This window comes from Biomphalaria glabrata, chromosome 17, assembly GCF_947242115.1.
Source record: "Biomphalaria glabrata chromosome 17, xgBioGlab47.1, whole genome shotgun sequence".
Classification (NCBI taxonomy): Eukaryota; Metazoa; Mollusca; class Gastropoda; family Planorbidae; genus Biomphalaria; species Biomphalaria glabrata.
In genome coordinates, this window is record NC_074727.1 from 14818523 (window position 1) to 14842252 (window position 23730).

Consider the following 23730-nt stretch of genomic DNA (forward strand, 5'->3'; position numbering starts at 1 on the left):
TCGGATTTATCAATGGTCCCTGGTTTAAACCCTGCCAGCTCTCATCCCTCGTCAACCTGCTGGAGGTTTGGACTAGGAATTAAATTATCTTCAACTCTGAAAGAACATCCAAAACATTTTAGAAAAACATTTTTTTTTTCACTTTAGTGTTTCATTATTTGGTCAACCCAGTAAGTGGACAATGAGTTACAGTAAACATAATTCTAAAGCAACATTTCATAGGCATACAAGTTGACATGCTCAGAAACTATGGCTGCCAAGCTGTTTAGTATTGAGATTAGGTTCTCTCTTATGGACAATTTTCAGGAATAGTTTTTACATTCTAATATCACTGTAGCCTACTCAATAAAATAATAAACTTACTTTTGCTACAACTGAAAGTGCTTGTAAATGTTATAATACCAACAGTTCCTATTTTTCTGTACAACCGGAACTGGATACACCAAATAGCTATTTAAAGTTATCCACCATAGATGAGTATTTTCCGTAAGAATTTTTTTTTTTAGTTAGTGCCGTATTGAAGTCAATGTTACGGGCAATGCAAGGTTTTAATGATGGAATTGAACTAAAGACATTGACAAACCATCAAAGATTGAAGTAATTTTGAATTTAATGTAAAATGATAATATCTATAATAAAATATTGTAACTGCAGCACAGACAAAAGTTAGTTGATTCGCTACATGGACAGTATATTTCAATTTAATTATACACAGTAATAGTAACCTGGGTCAAAAGAACCATTTTAAGAATTGAACAATGTAGAGTCAGTGGCTGCAAGTTACAGCATGGCTAATAGCCTGCTGGTACACACGGAAACAAATAAGGTGCCATTTTGTTTATAGATTTGCTTGATCCTGTTGCCTGAAGGGGTTTTCCCTCGTGGCTGAGTAGTTGGGGCTGTATCTGGTCAGTACTGGGGCCCCTTCTTGATCTCTTTTCTTCCTTCTCCAGTGGCAGACGCAGCTCACCAGAATGTTTGTCAGGATGATAAGTATCAGGAGACCTAACCACTGAGGAGAAAACAAAAGGAAGGTGTCACACAAAGCATTATAATTTTTGAGACCTTTTCTCCACCATTGATCTAATGTGGGAAGGCAGTGCTGGATTGACCTATATGCAACACATGGTCTACCTTGGGGCCCTCACTTGCCCCCAAAATATTGTTTTGAAGAGAAAGCAAATGAATAAATTGCCATAAGTTGATTACATGGGGCCCCAAATAGTTCAGGGCATTATGTAGTGTAAATCCGGCCCCGTGTGAAGGGGTAGGGAAGAGGTATTCAAAAGAAGTATGTAGTGTTGGTTAGTGTGGACGTTAAACTATATTTTCCTCCCCATCCTCCTTTTCCCAATCGAATGAGTTATCGGTATAGCAAATAAAATTTTAAAAAGAAATGAGTTAGAACATGAATAATTCCAAAATGTTACATCGCCGACATGGGCAGTGGCGCACTGTGTTATTTTGACACCCTCACTACCCCGCCAACTCACCCTCCTTTTGCCAAATCAAATATAGGCCTAACAGGGCGTATAATTAAGTTCCATTTACATTTTATTCAGTTGTACCCCGTTGTACTGAAAGATAGGGCTTAATTGTCATTCGTAAAGTATACAAGTTTATTGCTTGATCTACAGGAAAGATTTCTCAAGCTGACCAATGACAACTTTTCGCCGGTTTATCGTTTAACATGCTCCACGAGCAACCTAGAAGGAAACAGTATCGAATATTCTAGATACTATTCGTTATTGTGTGACAATCTTTTAATCCAGTCCCATCCCAAACATCCTAGTTGTGGTACAGAATTTGCCAAACATGGCATTCCCATTATACTTCTATCATATGGGCTAGAGATTTCTGCACATGAAACTACAACTATGACAATGATGGACTAAAGATGTCGACAAACCTGTACTATCGTAGTTAGGAAAGTTTCTCTGCCAAATTCGTACCACTCATCTCCAGGGGGAGATTCTATGAGGTCAACTGACCACCATACGATCACGGCCAAACCTTCTAGAGGCACTATCACCCTTTCAAAGAAAACAAAGTAAGCATAGTCAATTAGTAGGCCTATATTAGTTTGCCTCACAGAACGTAAAGGCTTACTACGTTTCGATTTTTATTCAAATATTCAAATATAATCTAGATAAGGTTCGACAAAGATTCTACTGGTTCAGATACAGAGAGAATGTGGAGGAATGGTGTCGGTAACGTCTGTACAACCGCAAAGAGTCCTCAACGCAAAACAAGGGGACAAATGTAACAATACATAGTTGGAGTTCCGTTTGAAAGGATTGCAATCGATGTGGCAGGGCCTTTTCCTGAAACTAGACGAGGAAATAAGTACATATTGGTAGCTATTGACTACTTCAGTAAATGGCCGGAGGCGTATGCGATACCAAACCAAGAAGCAACAACGGAAACTGGATTAGCCGCTTTGGTGTCCCAATGGGACCAGGGTAGGAACTTTGAGTCTATATTTCAGGAAATGTACTTGGCCTCGATAAAACTGGCCGCTTCGTAGAACAGAGCATACATAAGGGCTTCACTTAGGCTACTTTCCGTTTTCCGCTGGTTCGGATGGCCTTTTTAAGTTCCGCATCTCGCACTTCATCTATGAAGGCAGCTTTAACATTAGCATCCAAAAACTCTGGTGTTGCCAATGGATAAGCCAGACGGGCGTACTGCTCAATATCTGCCGCTGATTCCTGTAGTGTCTCTCCACTCTTCTGCTGTCGGCTTTTCAGTTGTATTCTAAACACTTCCTGTAAGTGTTCGTCGCCGTATCGCAGTTCCATTGTTTTGACCATGGCATCGAAGTCCGTCTGGTCCTTCATTGTCTGTAACAATTCGGCTGCCTTGCCTCTGAGTGCCAACACCAGACCAGTTGCTTTCTCTGCCTTAGTATTCCATCTGTTGACTTTGGCCGACCAAGAAACAAAGCTGCCAAACACCGGTGGTTTAGTCTTCCCCGTCATTTCAGTCACAGTGGCCCCCGCATCTTGTTTCTTTTCCAGCTCCGCCTTCATTTCATTTCGTAATTTTTTATTTTTAGAAATGACATCCCCCACCATCTGGGACCTGAGCTCAGTTATCTGATTCATTAATTGTTGTTTGGAATGGTCCATATCCTTTTTCAATTCAGACACAAAGGATTCAATACAGCTCAGTTTATTACCTAATTCGTTTCTAAGTTTCAATGATTTCAGGTATTCCTTCATTTTTTCTTGAATCGTTTTCCAAAGCTCCCTCATATCCGGTTCTAGTTCAAACATATAGGTGTCCGGATCCTGCTCTTCACCAATGATGCTTTGCCTAATACGTTCTATTCTATGAGTGCCTCCTTGTTGTCGCTTACCTTCAGTTCGCTCCCTCTCAGTTCCTGTCTAAGTTCCTGTAATGACATTTGACTAACTGTTTTCTTAGCCGCCATCCAGTATCAAAACGTTGATCAACTCAAACCAAAACTTATGTTGATTTACCCAAAAATGAAATCGTTCAATGTCTTGTACATAGGCCTTTCTCTCCCCTTTCGTTGAGGATCCCACCTCTGACTCCAATTGCTGTAACTTAGCCAAATAACCTCAACGAAAGGTTTATAAAATAGAACGTTTAATCATCACTAAGCAACTAGATCTAGAGCCAAACTAATATGTACTTATTTCCTGGTCTAGTTTCAGGAAATGGCCCTGCCACATCCCAAGTGTCCTTGTTTTCATCTCTTCTCTAATCATCGGCCATCTTTGACTTCCTCTGTCTTTTAAGCTTGTGTCTGTCCTGTGTCTTATGGTGCACAGTCTCACACCCAATGAAAGTGCGCAATTTAGGGTCATAACAGTATCAAAGATTTAACTGACACAGGTACTTACGCTATGATCCATTCCCATGCTATGTTTAGTCTCCAGTCATCTGAACCAAAGCTGTTGATGACTCGTTCTCGGAAATTCCTAACGCCAACTTTAAACACTAAAATGATGAGCATAAAGCCGTTAATGATGAGTGCAAATGACCAGACGAAATCCTGTAAAAGAAGGGCAAAATTACAATCTGTTATCAACCTACCTGTGAATAAATACGCTACAATAGGGAATTTGAGGGGTGTGGGAAGTGGAGTCTGGACGTGATTCTCTTACTGCTCTGATTCACATACTCCACCAGCTTCGTGTTGAGTGAGAGATTCAAGTAGACCTACAAGGTGGCCACACTTTTTATCAGAGCATCAATATCGATCAAATGCCATTGCACCTCAGAGCTTATATCTTCCTTAGAGGACCATGCGCTCCACGGAGATATGTCGCTTTTTTCTATCAACACTTATGGCAACAGCATGAGGGTCTGTTCATGGACCAAAGGATTGGATCGCTCGATGGGATCACACGCATCACTAGGCTCAGAATAGGGTACCCCGTCAAAATAGCGCCGACAAAATAGCTATCGTAAAATATTAACAGAGCCAATATTTATTTTTGTTTGAATGTTATCATATTTTTTCAGTCATTTTGCAGGAAACACTTTAGATATCTTAAAACATAAATAAGCAAAAATCATTATAAGGTAAAATGAATAATTTCAAAATATAGCATTTATTTACATTATAAAAATGTACTTCGAAAACACGTAAAGATACTTGTCAAATTTACACACACAAACTTTCACAAAGTTAAATTTTAGGAAATGTTACGTAGAAATTCCATCAAATTTGACATCTATTTGATGGTGTTAGACAAAGACGGACAGGAAATAGCAAAATCACAGTTTGAATTGGTCAGTCACTGCCTGAGATTAAACAAACAATAAGAAATGTGATCGCCATCTTAACTAATCGTGACACACCTAAATTTGCCAATGTTGCGGCAAAAGACGCCCTGTTTTGATCAAATAAAGATGCCGCAGATTTCTGATTATAGTAGAACACACTTTCGTATTTTCCTATCCTATTTTGGCGGGTCACCACATTTCAGAATCCTATTTTTTAGCAAGTTATGCATTTTAATCAAAGCTAAAAAGGGGAATGATATAAAAATGTAAGGACTCTCGTTCTCTGCAAATATGGCATAATCTCATATCCATTAATATTGAAAAAGACAGAGACATCAACAAAAATGATGCCCAGGACATTAAATTACTAATAATCCGGTACTTTTATACACATCATATATAAGTCGGCGCTATTTTGTCGGGAAATTTCGCGCTATTTATAGCATTCGTTAAGACTTCTATGTTGGAAATTATTTTGTAATAAAAAATCAGGGTTTTTTAGCTGTTTTGTCTGTTCTTAAAGTTCCTTCAGCCTACACAGGAAGATTTTCATTTTATGGCGGAAAAAAAACTATAAATAGCTAGATTTGTTGGTGTATCCGGTGTCTATAATGCAGGAAGTGTTGATCAGTTGTGCCCCTTTTTTTTAAAAGTACTAGGCCTCTTATAATAATTTGTATGTTTGCGCACTTTTTAGCACTACACAATCACATTTTCTAAGCCCTTTAGTTTGTAGTCAGACCTATTGGTAGCATTGAAGTTGGTTTGAACGTCCTCAGGTTTGTTTCGTTTTTTCGTAAAAGTCTCCAACAGAAATGAAATAATTACAATCGTCTCTGCTGTAGGAGATAACGACAATAATAATAATAATAATTGCCTGTCAGAGGGCGGTACTGCTGCAGACCTGCCACATCACCAGAAAATTCCTCGTTTGAAACTGATAAAGGTACTACGATGAATTTTGTTTCCCTTTAACGAAAGTCGACCCTGCTTCGCCAGAGAACGAATACTCGTTCTTTTATAACATACTACTATTACTACTACTACTACTAATAATAATAATGGCAATGTCTTCGATTCCGAAGAATTAGGATGAGTGCAGTGTTTCACATGACTACGCAAATCCAGTTGCGACCTGCATATTTCCCAGCATCTACTGGCTACTGCAGACAATGGAAGATTTCTAAAATTCTTCTCTGGCTGATTAGTTGTGTGGTATGCCCTTGTACTGTCCTCGTGATTGTATCGAGTTCGAGACCAGGTTGTCCGTTTAAAAGAAACATTATAATTTATTTTAAAAGATTTTGTAACATTTTTATCATTTCTTTTGTTCCAAAATAATATTTAGGCGTATATAGTGTTCCTACCTGGTTAGTAAGTATGTTTATGTTTGTTGCAGACAACATGCCAAAGCCAAATATAAGGCAGGTATTTATAAGGATGGCAAAAGGTCTTCTCACTGTTAAAAGACAAACAAATTGTATGCTTTAATTGTTCTGGCTTGAGTGTGAATCGTTACCTATTAAAAATGTTATCAAGTGAATGCATTTATCTCTTTCTCACATAGGTCACCTCTACGGTTTTAAAGTAAGAAAATGTGAAATCATATTCGGAGACAGTAAACTGTACATTGTTTCCAAAGAGGAAATAACGTTTATAGTGATCAGCTTACATTGAGGTGAAAGAGAAAAAAAAAAGGTTCGAGCAATGAATGCTATGGGCCCGTATGTTGAGACAAGGTAATGGGGTGTAGAAAGTTGAGATACATGGCAAGAAGGTGTTGGAAATGTGTTGGTTAACACCTAGCAGAGTAATATTTAACCTTTATGTACTTTATATAAAAAAAAACAACTAAAAGTGAAAGATTGGTGTAAAAAAAACAAAAGTAGCGTCCTTAGTAATGGTTGTATTTCTTCTTTCTGTGACTTCATGAAATAACACAAAGTGGAGATAGTTGAGGGGACACATTAGTAACTGACTCTCTTTTAGAAATACGATTATTAAAATAAAATCTTGATCTCATTTTCCTCCCCTTCTCTTGATTATGTCTGGGGTCTGGTCCTGTAGGAATGCTTCTACACATCATTGGTTAAAAATACTTCGCTTAAGAAAAAAAATCCACAATTATTTTCTTAAATGTTGTCTACAAAGCAGTAGCTCCTAAAGACCCCCCCACACACACACACACAGTAAGATTTCTCTCTACATGTTACATTTATGTTTTGTTTAGTAAACACAGCAGAGGCGTCACTAGGGCTGGTGTTGAGGGGTGCGATTAGCTTATGGTATCACCCCCACCCCATTCCAAATCATCCTATCCCCCCCCCCCCCCAAAAAAAAAAAAAAAAAAAACTGTCCCGATGAACCCTGGCTTCTTGTTGCTAAAATATAAAACAAAACACGAACCATCTACATTTATTGTTTGGTCTACAACTGAGACACGAACCATCTACATTTATTGTTTGGTCTACAACTGAGACACGAACCATCTACATTTATTGTTTGGTCTACAACTGAGACACGAACCATCTACATTGATTGTTTGGTCTACAACTGAAACACGAACCATCTACATTTATTGTTTGGTCTACAACTGAGACACGAACCATCTACATTGATTGTTTGGTCTACAACTGAAACACGAACCATCTACATTTATTGTTTGGTCTACAACTGAGACACGAACCATCTACATTGATTGTTTGGTCTACAACTGAGACACGAACCATCTACATTGATTGTTTGGTCTACAACTGAAACACGAACCATCTACATTTATTGTTTGGTCTACAACTGAGACACGAACCATCTACATTGATTGTTTGGTCTACAACTGAGACACGAACCATCTACATTTATTGTTTGGTCTACAACTGAAACACGAACCATCTACATTTATTGTTTGGTATACAACTGAGACACGAACCATCTACATTGATTGTTTGGTCTACAACTGAAACACGAACCATCTACATTTATTGTTTGGTCTACAACTGAGACACGAACCATCTACATTGATTGTTTGGTCTACTACTGAGACACGAACCATCTACATTTATTGTTTGGTCTACAACTGAGACACGAACCATCTACATTGATTGTTTGGTCTACAACTGAGACACGAACCATCTACATTTATTGTTTGGTCTACAACTGAGACACGAACCATCTACATTCATTGTTTGGTCTACAACTGAAACACGAACCATCTACATTTATTGTTTGGTCTACAACTGAAACACGAACCATCTACATTGATTGTTTGGTCTACAACTGAAACACGAACCATCTACATTTATTGTTTGGTCTACAACTGAGACACGAACCATCTACATTTATTGTTTGGTCTACAACTGAGACACGAACCATCTACATTTATTGTTTGGTCTACAACTGAAACACGAACCATCTACATTTATTGTTTGGTCTACAACTGAAACACGAACCATCTACATTTATTGTTTGGTCTACAACTGAAACACGAACCATCTACATTGATTGTTTGGTCTACAACTGAAACACGAACCATCTACATTGATTGTTTGGTCTACAACTGAAACACGAACCATCTACATTGATTGTTTGGTCTACAACTGAAACACGAACCATCTACATTTATTGTTTGGTCTACAACTGAGACACGAACCATCTACATTTATTGTTTGGTCTACAACTGAGACACGAACCATCTACATTTATTGTTTGGTCTACAACTGAAACACGAACCATCTACATTGATTGTTTGGTCTACAACTGAAACACGAACCATCTACATTCATTGTTTGGTCTACAACTGAAACACGTGCCCCGTTTTATTTTTATTTCAATTTCTTCGTTTCTAGCACTGTACCACTTAGGTGTAGAGGCGTAGTGATGGGGCACAATGCCACGGGTACTACCCTCAGGGGGGCGCCTCACGCAGCCTATATTTCTATGTGATGTTCATGGAAATTGTGTGTGTGGGGAGGTGCAATAATGTACCTTGCCCCTGGCGCACGTTTTGCTCAGTACGCCTCTCCTCAGGTGTCACCCTTTTCTTTGCGTGTCAAGCAGTGTGATCGCACCCCTCGCACACCCTAGGGACGCCACTGTCAGAGGTCAGCACAAACTATCGATGGGTCTTACAGTTAAAATCTACCAAGGTGTGGGTGAACAGTTCAAAACTTGCGATTATTGAAGTCAGGCCAGCCAGAGACAAACACAGGAAGAACAGGCATGCCAGGACTCTCCCAAACACACCAACTGACTCGAATAAAACTGGAATCCTAAATGGAATGAGATAGACACAGTTTAGTTTATTTATGCATTTACAAATACACATCAGAATTTATAGTCTTTGTTGTTAATGAGGGTCTAGATAAGAAAACCTATATAAGGGCATATCAGCAGGGCCGCCGCGAGGGTTACGGCCGACTGCGTGCAAAATTTTAAAATTCCGCCCCGCTCCCTTTTTTTACTAGAAAAAAAAATATTTAAAAATGAGCTGGACACTGTACCACTGTACTGTATTCTTTCATTTGAATCCATTTTTTGTTTATACCATTCGTTTTTTTTTTCTTTTCCTGTTCGCACCGTTGTAGTATTCCTTATACATGCCAGTGGCGAGGCTAGGGATTTGGGGGCCCGGAGGGGTTTGACCTCTTTAGAGGCCCCTGCATTTCGACATTCGATATCATGACATGAGATAATGGCGTAATATTTAATGTAAAAACTAATTTCGGACACCCATTTGGGGGCCCCCATTCAAGTGGGGACCAAGGGGATTTTCAAATTTAGACCCCACCCTACCTACGCCACTGCTATATACTAGGGTTTTATTTCCTATTTTAACTTTGCTTTTTTTTTTTTGGGGGGGGGGGGGGGGGGAGGGGGAGTCACAAAGTCCTTCTTCAATTGTATCAGCAAATGGGCGAAACCCCAGAAAATGTTAATGTATTTCTACATGAGGTGTATAAGAAACAGAAGCAATCATAATAGTGATTAGTCTGGTATGAGACATATTTGGTGTAAAATCTAACTTTTGTGTTAAAGTAGCCTAATTGTTTGCTTACACAATTTGAAGGATTTTATTTTTCCATTTCACTAAAATTTGAAATTGTCTGTTTTAATTGATAAAAATATTTTTATTTTTTTTTTTGGTGTCAAATAAAATATTAGTGGATCCGATAATAATTAGTTCTATAAGCTATTTACAGTGAGACATTTTTAACATTCGTAAACTTTGATGACTATCACGACTGTATAATGGAGAGATGTCTCCACAATCATCTGGTCTACGCGGATTCACATGTGCTTACACATTTATAACACTTATAGGACAAAATGATAATACAAAATTAATAATTCAAAGTACAAGTCATTAATACAATGACTAAAATAAAACACTCACGCAGTGTTTCTCAAACATTTTTTTTTTTTTTAAATCTCCTATAGTCTTGTAGCGTACTCTTGTAGCGTACTCTCTAAATATCTCTCTCTAAATATCATTTCGCCATTACCTCACAAGCAAACGCAAAAAGTCTATATAGTATTCACACTAAAGAATTTCAAAAAAGTATTTCACCAAATGGTCACTAAATATAGTTTTAGATATCCAGTTACAAAGATGAAAAAAAAGTCATTTATTTTAAAGTGCATTTTCATATGAAAATCTGAATCCGTATGTAAAGTTTGTTTTATTTTTTTTATTTTTTTTTAACTCCTACAATAGCTACAGCAGTGCATTTACTGTATAGTTTATCTTTACATCATCATTACTTTTCTTTGGATTATTTGAGTATGTTATTTGTATACTGTTATTATTTAAAATGTAGTACTTGTGCTTCGTGACTAAACAAATAAATAGTTAAAATTGTTATAGGCATATCTACCAGATAAATGTCAGGCCAGTACTCCCAGGGCCGCTGTCCTTAATGATGCCAACGATGTCAGAGTTGGTCACGTATGGCGTAGAGGCAATCAGCGACGAGAAGACGGTGGAGAATATAGTTATCCCAGAGATCAAACTGACCAGGTTGTTCACTGTGGGCACCACGGTGGCGTATCGCACTATCCCGTGATGCTTGCTCATGTAAGCTGCGTAGGGAATCAGCAAGCCGGCTCCTGCCCCGGTGTCGAAGGCGTTCTGCGTGACTGCATCCACCCACACTCTAGGATTTGAGAAGGAATCTACAGAAAACAGGAACACTTAGATAGTAGACTATACATTAGATAGTAGACTATACATTAGATAGTAGACTATACATTAGATAGGAGACTATACATTAGATAGGAGACTATACATTAGATAGGAGACTATACATTAGATAGGAGACTATACATTAGATAGTAGACTATACATTAGATAGGAGACTATACATTAGATAGTAGACTATACATTAGATAGGAGACTATACATTAGATAGTAGACTATACATTAGATAGGAGACTATACATTAGATAGGAGACTATACATTAGATAGGAGACTATACATTAGATAGGAGACTATACATTAGATAGTAGACTATACATTAGATAGGAGACTATACATTAGATAGGAGACTATACATTAGATAGGAGACTATACATTAGATAGGAGACTATACATTAGATAGGAGACTATACATTAGATAGTAGACTATACATTAGATAGTAGACTATACATTAGATAGTAGACTATACATTAGATAGGAGACTATACATTAGATAGGAGACTATACATTAGATAGTAGACTATACATTAGATAGGAGACTATACATTAGATAGGAGACTATACATTAGATAGTAGACTATACATTAGATAGTAGACTATACATTAGATAGGAGACTATACATTAGATAGTAGACTATACATTAGATAGGAGACTATACATTAGATAGGAGACTATACATTAGATAGTAGACTATACATTAGATAGTAGACTATACATTAGATAGGAGACTATACATTAGATAGGAGACTATACATTAGATAGGAGACTATACATTAGATAGTAGACTATACATTAGATAGGAGACTATACATTAGATAGGAGACTATACATTAGATAGGAGACTATACATTAGATAGTAGACTATACATTAGATAGGAGACTATACATTAGATAGGAGACTATACATTAGATAGTAGACTATACATTAGGTAGGAGACTATACATTAGATAGTAGACTATACATTAGATAGGAGACTATACATTAGATAGTAGACTATACATTAGATAGGAGACTATACATTAGATAGTAGACTATACATTAGATAGGAGACTATACATTAGATAGGAGACTATACATTAGATAGTAGACTATACATTAGATAGGAGACTATACATTAGATAGTAGACTATACATTAGATAGTAGACTATACATTAGATAGGAGACTATACATTAGATAGTAGACTATACATTAGATAGGAGACTATACATTAGATAGTAGACTATACATTAGATAGTAGACTATACATTAGATAGGAGACTATACATTAGATAGTAGACTATACATTAGATAGTAGACTATACATTAGATAGTAGACTATACATTAGATAGGAGACTATACATTAGATAGGAGACTATACATTAGATAGGAGACTATACATTAGATAGTAGACTATACATTAGATAGGAGACTATACATTAGATAGGAGACTATACATTAGATAGGAGACTATACATTAGATAGTAGACTATACATTAGATAGGAGACTATACATTAGATAGGAGACTATACATTAGATAGTAGACTATACATTAGATAGGAGACTATACATTAGATAGGAGACTATACATTAGATAGTAGACTATACATTAGATAGTAGACTATACATTAGATAGTAGACTATACATTAGATAGTAGACTATACATTAGATAGGAGACTATACATTAGATAGGAGACTATACATTAGATAGGAGACTATACATTAGATAGTAGACTATACATTAGATAGTAGACTATACATTAGATAGGAGACTATACATTAGATAGGAGACTATACATTAGATAGTAGACTATACATTAGATAGGAGACTATACATTAGATAGGAGACTATACATTAGATAGGAGACTATACATTAGATAGTAGACTATACATTAGATAGGAGACTATACATTAGATAGGAGACTATACATTAGATAGGAGACTATACATTAGATAGTAGACTATACATTAGATAGTAGACTATACATTAGATAGGAGACTATACATTAGATAGGAGACTATACATTAGATAGTAGACTATACATTAGATAGTAGACTATACATTAGATAGTAGACTATACATTAGATAGTAGACTATACATTAGATAGTAGACTATACATTAGATAGGAGACTATACATTAGATAGGAGACTATACATTAGATAGGAGACTATACATTAGATAGGAGACTATACATTAGATAGGAGACTATACATTAGATAGGAGACTATACATTAGATAGTAGACTATACATTAGATAGTAGACTATACATTAGATAGTAGACTATACATTAGATAGTAGACTATACATTAGATAGTAGACTATACATTAGATAGTAGACTATACATTAGATAGTAGACTATACATTAGATAGTAGACTATACATTAGATAGTAGACTATACATTAGATAGTAGACTATACATTAGATAGTAGACTATACATTAGATAGTAGACTATACATTAGATAGGAGACTATACATTAGATAGGAGACTATACATTAGATAGGAGACTATACATTAGATAGGAGACTATACATTAGATAGTAGACTATACATTAGATAGTAGACTATACATTAGATAGTAGACTATACATTAGATAGGAGACTATACATTAGATAGGAGACTATACATTAGATAGGAGACTATACATTAGATAGGAGACTATACATTAGATAGGAGACTATACATTAGATAGGAGACTATACATTAGATAGGAGACTATACATTAGATAGGAGACTATACATTAGATAGGAGACTATACATTGATTTATTGTGAGTAGCTTTCCAACGATAAAATACTAGGCTCATAAAAAAAAAAAAAAGCCTGTTGGAAGAGATTGGACTGTGTTGGTATACAAATAATACATTGTATAATTATTGTAATAAAATATGTTGTTTTTTTTATACTAAAGGGACATTACTCGCCTTTACTTTTAGCAGAAATGGAAAACAGCAAGGGAGTTGGAATATCGATATAATGGATAGTTTTCTCTTTTTCCACATATTTCGAATGTTTCTTCAGAAGTGAAGATTATTATATCCTTGCCCGAACCTCCTGCATGACCGCGGGGGATAGTGGCAGGCAGGATTCGAACCCGGAACCGTCGAGTTGACAGTCCGGAGCATAAACCACACTACAATTACTGCTGATAATAATCTAAACCAGTGTTTCCCAAAGTGGGGTACGCGTTCCATCCGGATAAGGAAAGACCTTGGAGGGGGTACACTTTTGTATCTCACTTACTATGCTGATTGTTTAAAATATCATTTATTATGTTCTGTTACTAAATTAAAGTGGGGTGGGGGCGAGGGGTACTTAGAATTACAAAAATTATAAAAGAGGTACACATAGGTCCAAAGTTTAGGAAACACTGGTCTAAACTACAACAATATTTGAATGAGTTACATGATTACTGATGAAAAGTTATAGAAAGATCTTAAAGATGTGTCCGAGATAGTGACGGTCTATATTGAGCTCTAGAGTTTCTGAACATAAAGATGACCCTGCCCCCTTCAATACAACAATGTAACATTGAACCACTTTTTGGATCTAACCCTGGGTTACATTGTTTAATTTTTCTGTAACCATTTCTATGTTTATCCACATTTGTAAACTGAAGCGATCTGAAATGTTATTTTAAATTTTAAAAACAACATCAACGTTTTTACCATTTTAATGTTAATTAGTTATTTCGTTTTAATACAAAAAAGGGATTACTAAGTACAACGCTGACTTGGTGGCATTGGCCACCCTGCAAGGTTCATCTTTTACCATAGCCTCTTCTACTGCGATATGGACACATGGTTAAAGAAAAAAGTCTTGGCATTTAATTCGACTCACCCCAGTGCGGTGTAAACATATATTTGATGCCGACATCCGCGTACTCCCTGGTCAATGACCAAACGAAAGTAAACAACAGAATCAGCAGCAGCACCGGCACAAGGTAGGTGCAGACCTTCTCTATAGTTTTCACACCTTTGCTGACTGAGAGAGCAGCCAATAGAACAGCGATGCCAGTTGTTAGGATAGGCCAGTAGCTGTCCTAGACACCCAGTGGAACAGAAACAATAGTTTTAATCAAATAACATCTGGAATGAAATTTTTAAAAATAATAACTTTAAGCCTATTGTAAAGATTAAACGATATAGTTTGCTGTCAAATGATGTACGCGTCTAGGTCGCAAGAAAAGTGTAACAAGAAAATATTTAAAAATTCTTTTCAAAACTAAGTATACATATTAAGTGTAATTGTATCAATTAGTTTGGATCAGTTATGTAATTTAATTTGTACTAGATTTAGACCATTATTTAGACTAACAATAATTAATCTGTGCGATCAGAAATATTTTTACAAATTGTTTTTATTTTCATGGTTTAAGCTTTTTCACTGCGCCATGATCCAATCACTTGTTTGGAACAGTTGGGAAGGGAGTTGGGGAGAGGGAGAAAGAAGGGGGGCATCTTTGTAAAGGTTACCGTGGTAGCATTTTTATAAAAAAAAAAGATGTACGACTTTGATTTGAACTCGAGGGCTCAAGCCTCCTCAATCCAATACACTAACCACTGTGCCTGCAAAGTGCTTATGAAAATCGAAGGTATCATAGCTATCCATTGTTAGTTTCAAACTTTTAAGCGACGACTTAATTCTCTACACAAAGTATAAAGGGGACTAATTCAACTTATATAGCCACATCTGTCAAGTAAAATGTCTTTCCCTTGTTTGATACCAAACAAAATAATTACACATAATTAACTAATAGGTTTATTTTTTTAATTGATTCTTATTTTGTCAGGTGAAAAAAAATATTTGTACAAAATTTTCAACTTCATCCGAGATTGGGTGTGGAAGAAAGAATGTGAACGAAAATTGGACCAGGCAAAAAGACAGAGAGAGTTGATATAAGCAATTCGTAAGGCCATCCCTGATTGTATATATTATTTATATAAACATAAAACAAGGCAAAAGCTACTTTCAGTTTGAAAAAGATGATTAAATACACAGCTAACAATTACATCTTCAATTCGTATTACATTTGATGTTTAAAGCACTTAACTCCCTGCTGGCAGCACTAACAGTTTATTGCGCCTCTATAGACTTTACCTCAGCGAAGTCTTTGAATATCTTGCGGCTCTCTGTGGCGTCTTGCGGCAGCTCGTTGGCGATGAAATAAATGATGTAATAGAAACACCAGCCCAGGATGACTACGTAGTAGCAACTGAAAAACAGCAAGTTAGAGATGTTCATATGGCAGAGTAAATGTTGCAGTCAGTGGTGTAGCTGGGGTGGGGGTCCAAATTCGAAAGTCCCCAAGGGCCCCCACTTTTCCCCCAAACGAATGTCCTAATTTATTTACTTTTACATTAAATATTATGCCAATGCCATGTAATCTTGCTATTCACAGTATTGATCTAGATGATGTTATAGATGACCTTTGCTGCATAGAATGCACGAGGTGAAGCGATGTGAATTAAGATTCGTCATTTGTGAAATGTCTCGCTAATAAACAACGGCATTATTCATTAAAACAATCTTAATGATCATTTTTCGTTAATTTTAACTGTACCAATTTAGGAATCTAGACATATATTTAAGTACATTGTATCATGTCATGATGTCGAATTTCAAAATTCTGGGGCCCCTAAAAAGTTCAAGCCCCCCAGGCCCCCACGTCCCTAGCTACGCCACTGGTTGCAATGCACATCAAGTGTATTGACTATTTAATAGATGAGCATGTTGAGTTCAAGAACTTTAGTTGAATGCTGTAAACACTTGTCGAAGCTAAATTATTTGGCTTTTATCCCATTTATTTATTTATTTTTCACATTTGCGACTAGATTAAACTAATTTTCAATTAAAGAATATTTTTTAATTACAAAAATAATTTGCAAAAATAAAATAAAATAAATAAGAATACTAAAAAAAAAACAATAACAGCAAACAAAAGTAGACTTTAACATCATTTCAACTTGCTTTGTTGTTATCCCGTTCGCTATTTTAAACATTGTTACATTAACCCTTATAATACTTATACATTATTTTATCAGATTGAACCATGATTGAACTATGAAACTATAATTGAACTATAGTTAACGTATTAAACATTGCAAACAAAATGGCGTTAAAACGATTGATCTTTCCACATTGTGCATTGATTTAACTACTAATTAACGATAGTATTGTTGATTTGACCCCATTAAATTTAATTAATTTTTGGTTTTATAAACTTGTATTTGTTTTATATAAAAAGAGCATGCATTCTTCTACAATTCTATACCAAAAGTAATGCTTTCTGATTACAACTAAAAAAGATATTGAAGTTCATAACAGGGTAGAATGTGAAAAATGAACAATTCTGTCAGAACGTGGAAAATAATTCCGGAGATAAAGAGTTAATGATATTTAAACTACTTTTGTCTTATTCCTTTTGAGAATTATCTATCTACAGCTCTACACTGCGTGATCAAGGTTAATCTATATCTAGTAGATAGCCATACAGTGGTGTAGCTAGCCATATGCGGGTGGTGCGTGCCGCATGGGGCATCAAGTGATGAGGGGGCATCAAACTAAGGACAATTTAAACTTTGTCAGTAAAAACTACACATATTACAAACACATACTATTCTATATGAAATGTAAATTAAACATTTATTTATTTATTAAGCTACTTTGTTAATATCCTCTACTCTTTCTAAACTTAACTATGAACTGAAGACTAGCCTGACTTGACTAGGTTTGTGTGACATCTCTAAAGGAAACACGTCAACGTTGCTTTCTTCTAAGGAAAATACCAAACGCCAAAATAAATGTTCAGAAAGTGTTACAAGCTCCAAAAAACAAAACAAAAATCCCTATTTTGCTTCCCTTTCATAATCTTTTTACAAAATGAAGTATACGCTACATCATCATTTCAAATCCAACCAAATGGATTCAACGATAGGGGTTAACACCAATAACTGAAAAAAAAAAGAGACCAGCAGAGCTCACATTCAGCCAGCTGGGAGGAAATTTGTAAAGAGCGTTATCCTCAGCGATGGTTAAGATTTATTGAAACAAGAAGAAAGAAAAGTGGAAAGATTACAAGAAGAGAGTCCTGGGCATCATTTGTTTTCTCTCAGATCAGAATCTGGCATCGTGGGCATCACGAAAAAGTGAAAGAAGAATTTAAAGAACAAAAATGAATTCAATTTGAATGTATTGAAATTACTATCCTAATGGAATCCAGTTATGAGGGAACAGTGGGTTCGAACCAAACTTACAAAAATACATAAGAATTTATTGTGACTACGTTAATAAGGCTCAGAAATAATGGACTGCGGAGGTCAAGGCTTTGTGATATTGCTGCTGTCATGAAAAGTCAACACTATGGTGTCCAAAAGCATGTTCTATAAGAACATCCTAAAGCAGAATTATTGCCTGCTCAAACTATTCTCTAAATCTGGATAGTTAGATGAAGTCGATGTACTCTATTAGTGCATAAGCTCTAGGTATTTGACACAAGAAAAAGATGCCTTGCGAAATAAATGAAGATTCTGTACTAACACACAAGAAAGAGCTACAGAGTGAAATTTATCTTTTGTTGTACCGGGGTGTTGAATAAATTATCACCAAATTTGAAAAGCGGATAAATTTGAATTTAAGTCACATCCCAATCTTTGGATCCTCAGATTGAAATAAATCTTGACATTGCTCCTAGCGAAATTAAGAAAGTTTCTTCAGAAGTTCCATTTTTTTAAAAATAAAAACCAGGTGAGCAAGAGTTTAAAAAAAAATATCGCCTTGATAGCGCTGTCCCTCATCTCGTCATCTTGATTCGCATATATTTGGTGTTTGTGTAGACATAAGAGGGAAGTTTTTTAAAAACTAAAGTTGATCAAGATTTATTTGCAACCAACGATGGCAAAATTACAACTTACTTGGAAATTTCATTTATTAAACAAGAATTGGTGGGGAAAAAAAGGATTTCGCCAGAAAATAAAAAATGTAGAATTCAATGGAAGCTTTTTTTTTTTTTTTTTGTTAAATTGATAGGGTTTGTTTTTTTTTTTGCGAATTAGCAATACTTTAGCAATATTTGCACATTATCTGAGGGGGGGGGGAGACGTCGTTTGGCTGTTATGTTTCGTTTTTTTTTTTTTGAGGGCATCACGAGGAGCTCCCGCACAGGGCATCAAACACCCTAGCTACGCCACTGTAGCCATATATAAACAACAAACTGATAGAATTTTTTTTTACAATGCGGGACTTTCTTATATCAACGCTTTATGCAAGGGAAACTTACACAAGAGCTACGCAGATCGAGCATCATTCATCTACTTACGATATGCAAAAGGACACCAGACAAATCCAGGCCCCACACCACGTGACCTTGGCACCGCCCAGCTCTTGGAAAGATCCAATGACAGCCTTCTGCGTGAACCTTCCTGTGCCGTACTCGACGATAAGTATTGGTATGGACCAGAGGAGTAGGAAGATAACCCAGACTATGATGAACACGAGGCAACCTAAGGGAGAGAAGTCGAATATAACTCTAAGCGAACTATGTAATTATGAAACGCTTTTCAGACAATCACAGATATAAAGAATGTCAATCTATCCCCTAATGGTATTCGTAATTCATATTTATATAAGAAGAGTCACCAGGAGGCAATACAAAACTTGGATCTAATGTAAACGAAATTAATGAGAATGGTAGTATTGATCTTATAATATAAAGCAGAAAGTAAGGCGTATGTATGTATGTATGTTAGCATAGAAATCAAAACCGTTTCACCAATCTTGATGAAACTTGGCATTAATGTTCCTTGGGTACTAACTGGAACCTTGACTTATGTATAGTAGCCCTAAAACAAACTTAAGACCCTCAAAAAAAAAGTTGCTCAACTCTATGAAAGTATTACTATTTCATGGATCTAGGCCATGTTTACATGAGACAAAATCAATAGGATCTAGATCTAGATCTAATTTTAAAAAATACACTTTGCACAGATAGTTTTTACGTTGACACATGAAAATACAAAATATGGTCTATTGATTTCATTATTTAATAAAAATTAACCTTCAAATTAGCATTTTTTACATAAATTCGTTCCTTATATCTGCGAATTTCTACGTCCTGACGTACTTTATAATCCCATTCATTTAACAAATCGGGTAAACCCGTTTTAATTGTACTTTATATTTCATTCATCTCGCGCTTCTTTCATTTTTAATAGATGTGAATGTATCAGCTAAACGGGTAAAGCCCTGTTCGCAAAATGACTTTTATTTTCGTGGCGAAAGAGAAAAACTTGAAAGGAACATAAGTTAAGTTTAACATACTTCTAAATCCAATCCACTACATTAGTAATACACAAACTAAGGCCCGCAGGCCGCGGGTAATGCCCGGCTAGTTATATATAAAGAAAGAAGAGATAACGCAAAATAGTAATAATTATAATAATAATCGAAAGCGCGAAGATGAGCATACATTCATTTGGACAGCCATAGAAAAGAGAATGATACATGGAAGAAAAAGGGAAGGGGGAAATGGTCAACCAAACTGTCCACTGGTTTAGGGCAGCTGATGGTAAAGACTGTGCCTAAGACGTTAACATACAGGGTTAGGGGAGATAAAAGAAAATTAATCTATGTATCAATTTATATTTAAAAACAAGAACAAATATGTCTAACAGCTTTCTATTGTGCTACACATTGCGAGCAAATATTGATACCTTTTCTAATTCTAAAAATATTAGTTTTTCATATTTTTATGGCATATTACTTTTTCTTACCCTCGTCTTGACTGTTGTTGGCTAGAATTCTGGGAAATCTCCAAATGTTTCCGGTTCCTACGACACAGCCAAGACATGACAGGAACAAGGCCAACGGAGTCGAAAACCTAGTTTGTTTCTTCTTCGAATCGTAGAATAATGCATTAATGATTAATTGATTACTAATGTTTTCAAATAAGACATTTCAAATAAATTTTTAATTGTCCAGTTTTTAATACCATAACCTTACAAAATATATATATAAATAATCTGGAGTTTCGATAAAGGAGAATCATCTTTCTCACAACTGAAACTTCTTCACAACCTTTTCTTGTGTCTATCTAAACATTTGATTAACTAAAGGCTTTCATCTGTATGTCTTACTCTATTTTTAATATAAATATCTGTCTCTGTATTTACGCATGTTTGTTTGTAAAAATTGTATTCATGTTTCGGAAGATAATCTACTTCCTAATCCAAACCTCCCGCAGGACTATGGGGGACAGCAGCGACCAGGGTATGAAGCCAGGATCATGAGAAATCCAAACGACAGTCCAGCGCGCATACCGCATGACCAGGTAGCACATCTGCTTCTCATTGTATACACCTGTCTGTCTATTTACACATCTGCTTCTCTTTTTATACACCTGTCTGTCTATTTACACATCTGCTTCTCTTTTTATACACCTGTCTGTCTATTTACACATCTGCTTCTCTTTTTATACACATGTCTGTCTATTTACACATCTGCTTCTCGTTTTATACACCTGACTGTCTATTTACACATCTGCTTCTCGTTTTATACACCTGTCTCTATTTACACATCTGCTTTTCGTTTTATACACCTGACTGTCTATTTACACATCTGCTTCTCGTTTTATACACCTGTCTCTATTTACACATCTGCTTCTCGTTTTATACACCTGTCTCTATTTACACATCTGCTTTTCGTTTTATACACCTGACTGTCTATTTACACATCTGCTTCTCGTTTTATACACCTGTCTCTATTTACATACCTGTTTCTTTTTTATACACCTGTCTCTGTTTACATATCTGCTTCTCTATTTACTCACCTGTCTGTTTATTTATATATTTTAAAGTAATGTTCTACTTTCAGACCTTGCGATCTATAGGACAGATGAGGGAGACATGTGGCCAGCACACTGACCAACCGCCTTTCCTTTCCCCAACTAATGTCAGGTCCCAAAGATCCCGAAATTAAAATTCCCAGTCTTCACCAGGAATCGAACCCGGGACCCCGGCTTCTCTATTTATACATCTGTCTGTCTATTAACACATCAGTCTGTCTATTTACACATCTGTATCTCTTTTTACATATCTGCATTGATATAGTCTTTCCAATTTTCCAAATGGCGCATTTTAGGATTTAGATATAAACTACACAAGTGATAACTTAGGGCCACCAATCTCTAGGGGTTCACGCAAAAAATTGTTAGAGAGAGTTTTTTAATGAAAAGTAATAATTGTCAATTATATATCAGTTTAACCATCTAGGTATCCGAAAATCATATTTTATTTGGACATGGCCAATTTATCGTATACATAAAGAAAACACAGGCACCAAACATTCACCCTCAAATCATGGAACTACCGTGATTAAATGATAAGTTTTGGCTGTAAATCAATACTTCAGCCTATTGATAACTGCCAGTTTCTCTTACCACAGTATATTTCCCAGATCCTGCCACAGAAGAAGAAATACTGACAGATTCTTCTTTATCATCTGAGAAAATCTTTTCGTCTGACATTTTGATTTTTTTTTTTTCAAATCCAAATAGATGCCTCTTGAAGTTGTTACTGCAGCAATCAAGCCATATTTTCTGAATATAAAATTGTATGTAGATACCTTTGATAGCAGGAAAGTTTACATATAAACAAGGATATTTGTTGTCATTATGGTTATACTTCACATCCATCTTCTTTTCCCCTATATTTTAATTAAAACTTTAAAAAAAAAATTACAAATGGTTGAACGAACTCATTTGCTTATTTCTTTATCTTGTCATTCAGGCCAACTCAGGAGTAATCACTCGTGACTTTTATGTTCTGCTCTTGAATATTTACACATTTGCATTTCGTTTGATCTAGATCTAGGTCACAATTTTATATTCATAACTGATTTGCTATTGTTAGCATGTCAATAAATAGAGGTCAGTAAATATATGGAATTCAGGGATGACTTACAAGACTTAGAAAGTCTTTCAGAAGAGCATGTCTCAAGGCTTGGTAGTTTTCTGGCATGGCTATATTAGTTAATACTGGGAGATTCTTCACTTATTTTAATTGTAAATAAGCTTTAATCCTTAACAAATAACCTGGTTAGTCAACCAACTTAGGGAAGTTAACTTGAGAGAATTATTTACAATATTAGACACTAGATAAATGAATAAAACTGAATACATACAAATAAATATCTAGGAAAAGCAGTCATGATCTCATTAGGGGGGTTGGCGAAGCTGACTTTAAATATTTTGTTAGAATACAATTCAGACTATGTATATAATTGCGTAAGGTCACTTTTACTGCGTTACACTATAAGAAGGCTCAGACTTACTTAGTCTTACATAGTCAGTAGGATTTTGCACAGAGAAAGCAATTTAATATAAAGTTTTACAATCTTACCTACATATAAAACTAGATATATTATTTACATTCCCAAACAGGAAAACAAACAAGTGAAAGTTTAATAGGAAAAAATTATTTAAAAAAATACACACGCTAATCCATTCGCTTATGTCATAATTAAATCTACCTTTAAATCATTTGATATGACAACACGTGATAACACAGCGATAACCTGGTCTGTTATATGTCATGATCTCTATCTCTTCGATCACTGATTGAGTCATCTCCACCTAAATACCAAACACAATATTTAGTCAAGACTTTACCATCACTGCTGACTTTAATAATCTAAACTAGCAGTGCGCGTTGTATTGTGATGGTATTGTGGAGCGCACACAATTTCAACATGATTTTTTCAAAGATATGGCCTACAGATGTAACAATTTGTTT

General features: G+C 35.6%; 1 protein-coding gene across 4 annotated transcripts; it reads right to left on the reverse strand.

Annotated features, from left to right (window-relative positions):
- Window positions 1–592: 592 nt before the first annotated feature.
- LOC106055575 (sodium- and chloride-dependent glycine transporter 2-like) lies at window positions 593–23549 on the reverse strand. 4 transcript variants are annotated; one of them, XM_056015260.1, is made up of 12 exons: window positions 23468–23549; window positions 22377–22535; window positions 20713–20833; window positions 19260–19443; window positions 16043–16157; window positions 14783–14984; window positions 10632–10929; window positions 8887–9026; window positions 6129–6220; window positions 3873–4024; window positions 1910–2033; window positions 593–1012 (listed from the first exon to the last, which is right to left on the reverse strand). In XM_056015260.1, exons 2-12 carry the CDS (start codon window positions 22461–22463, stop codon window positions 839–841), a joined length of 1689 nt encoding a protein of 562 aa, XP_055871235.1. In that variant the 5' UTR covers window positions 22464–22535; window positions 23468–23549; the 3' UTR covers window positions 593–838. The 4 variants fall into 4 exon arrangements, with proteins under 4 accessions (XP_055871235.1, XP_055871233.1, XP_055871234.1 ...); XM_056015258.1 differs by having other exon boundaries at window positions 23338–23478; XM_056015259.1 differs by lacking the exon at window positions 23468–23549 and adding an exon at window positions 23338–23444 and having other exon boundaries at window positions 22377–22561.
- Window positions 23550–23730: the final 181 nt, after the last annotated feature.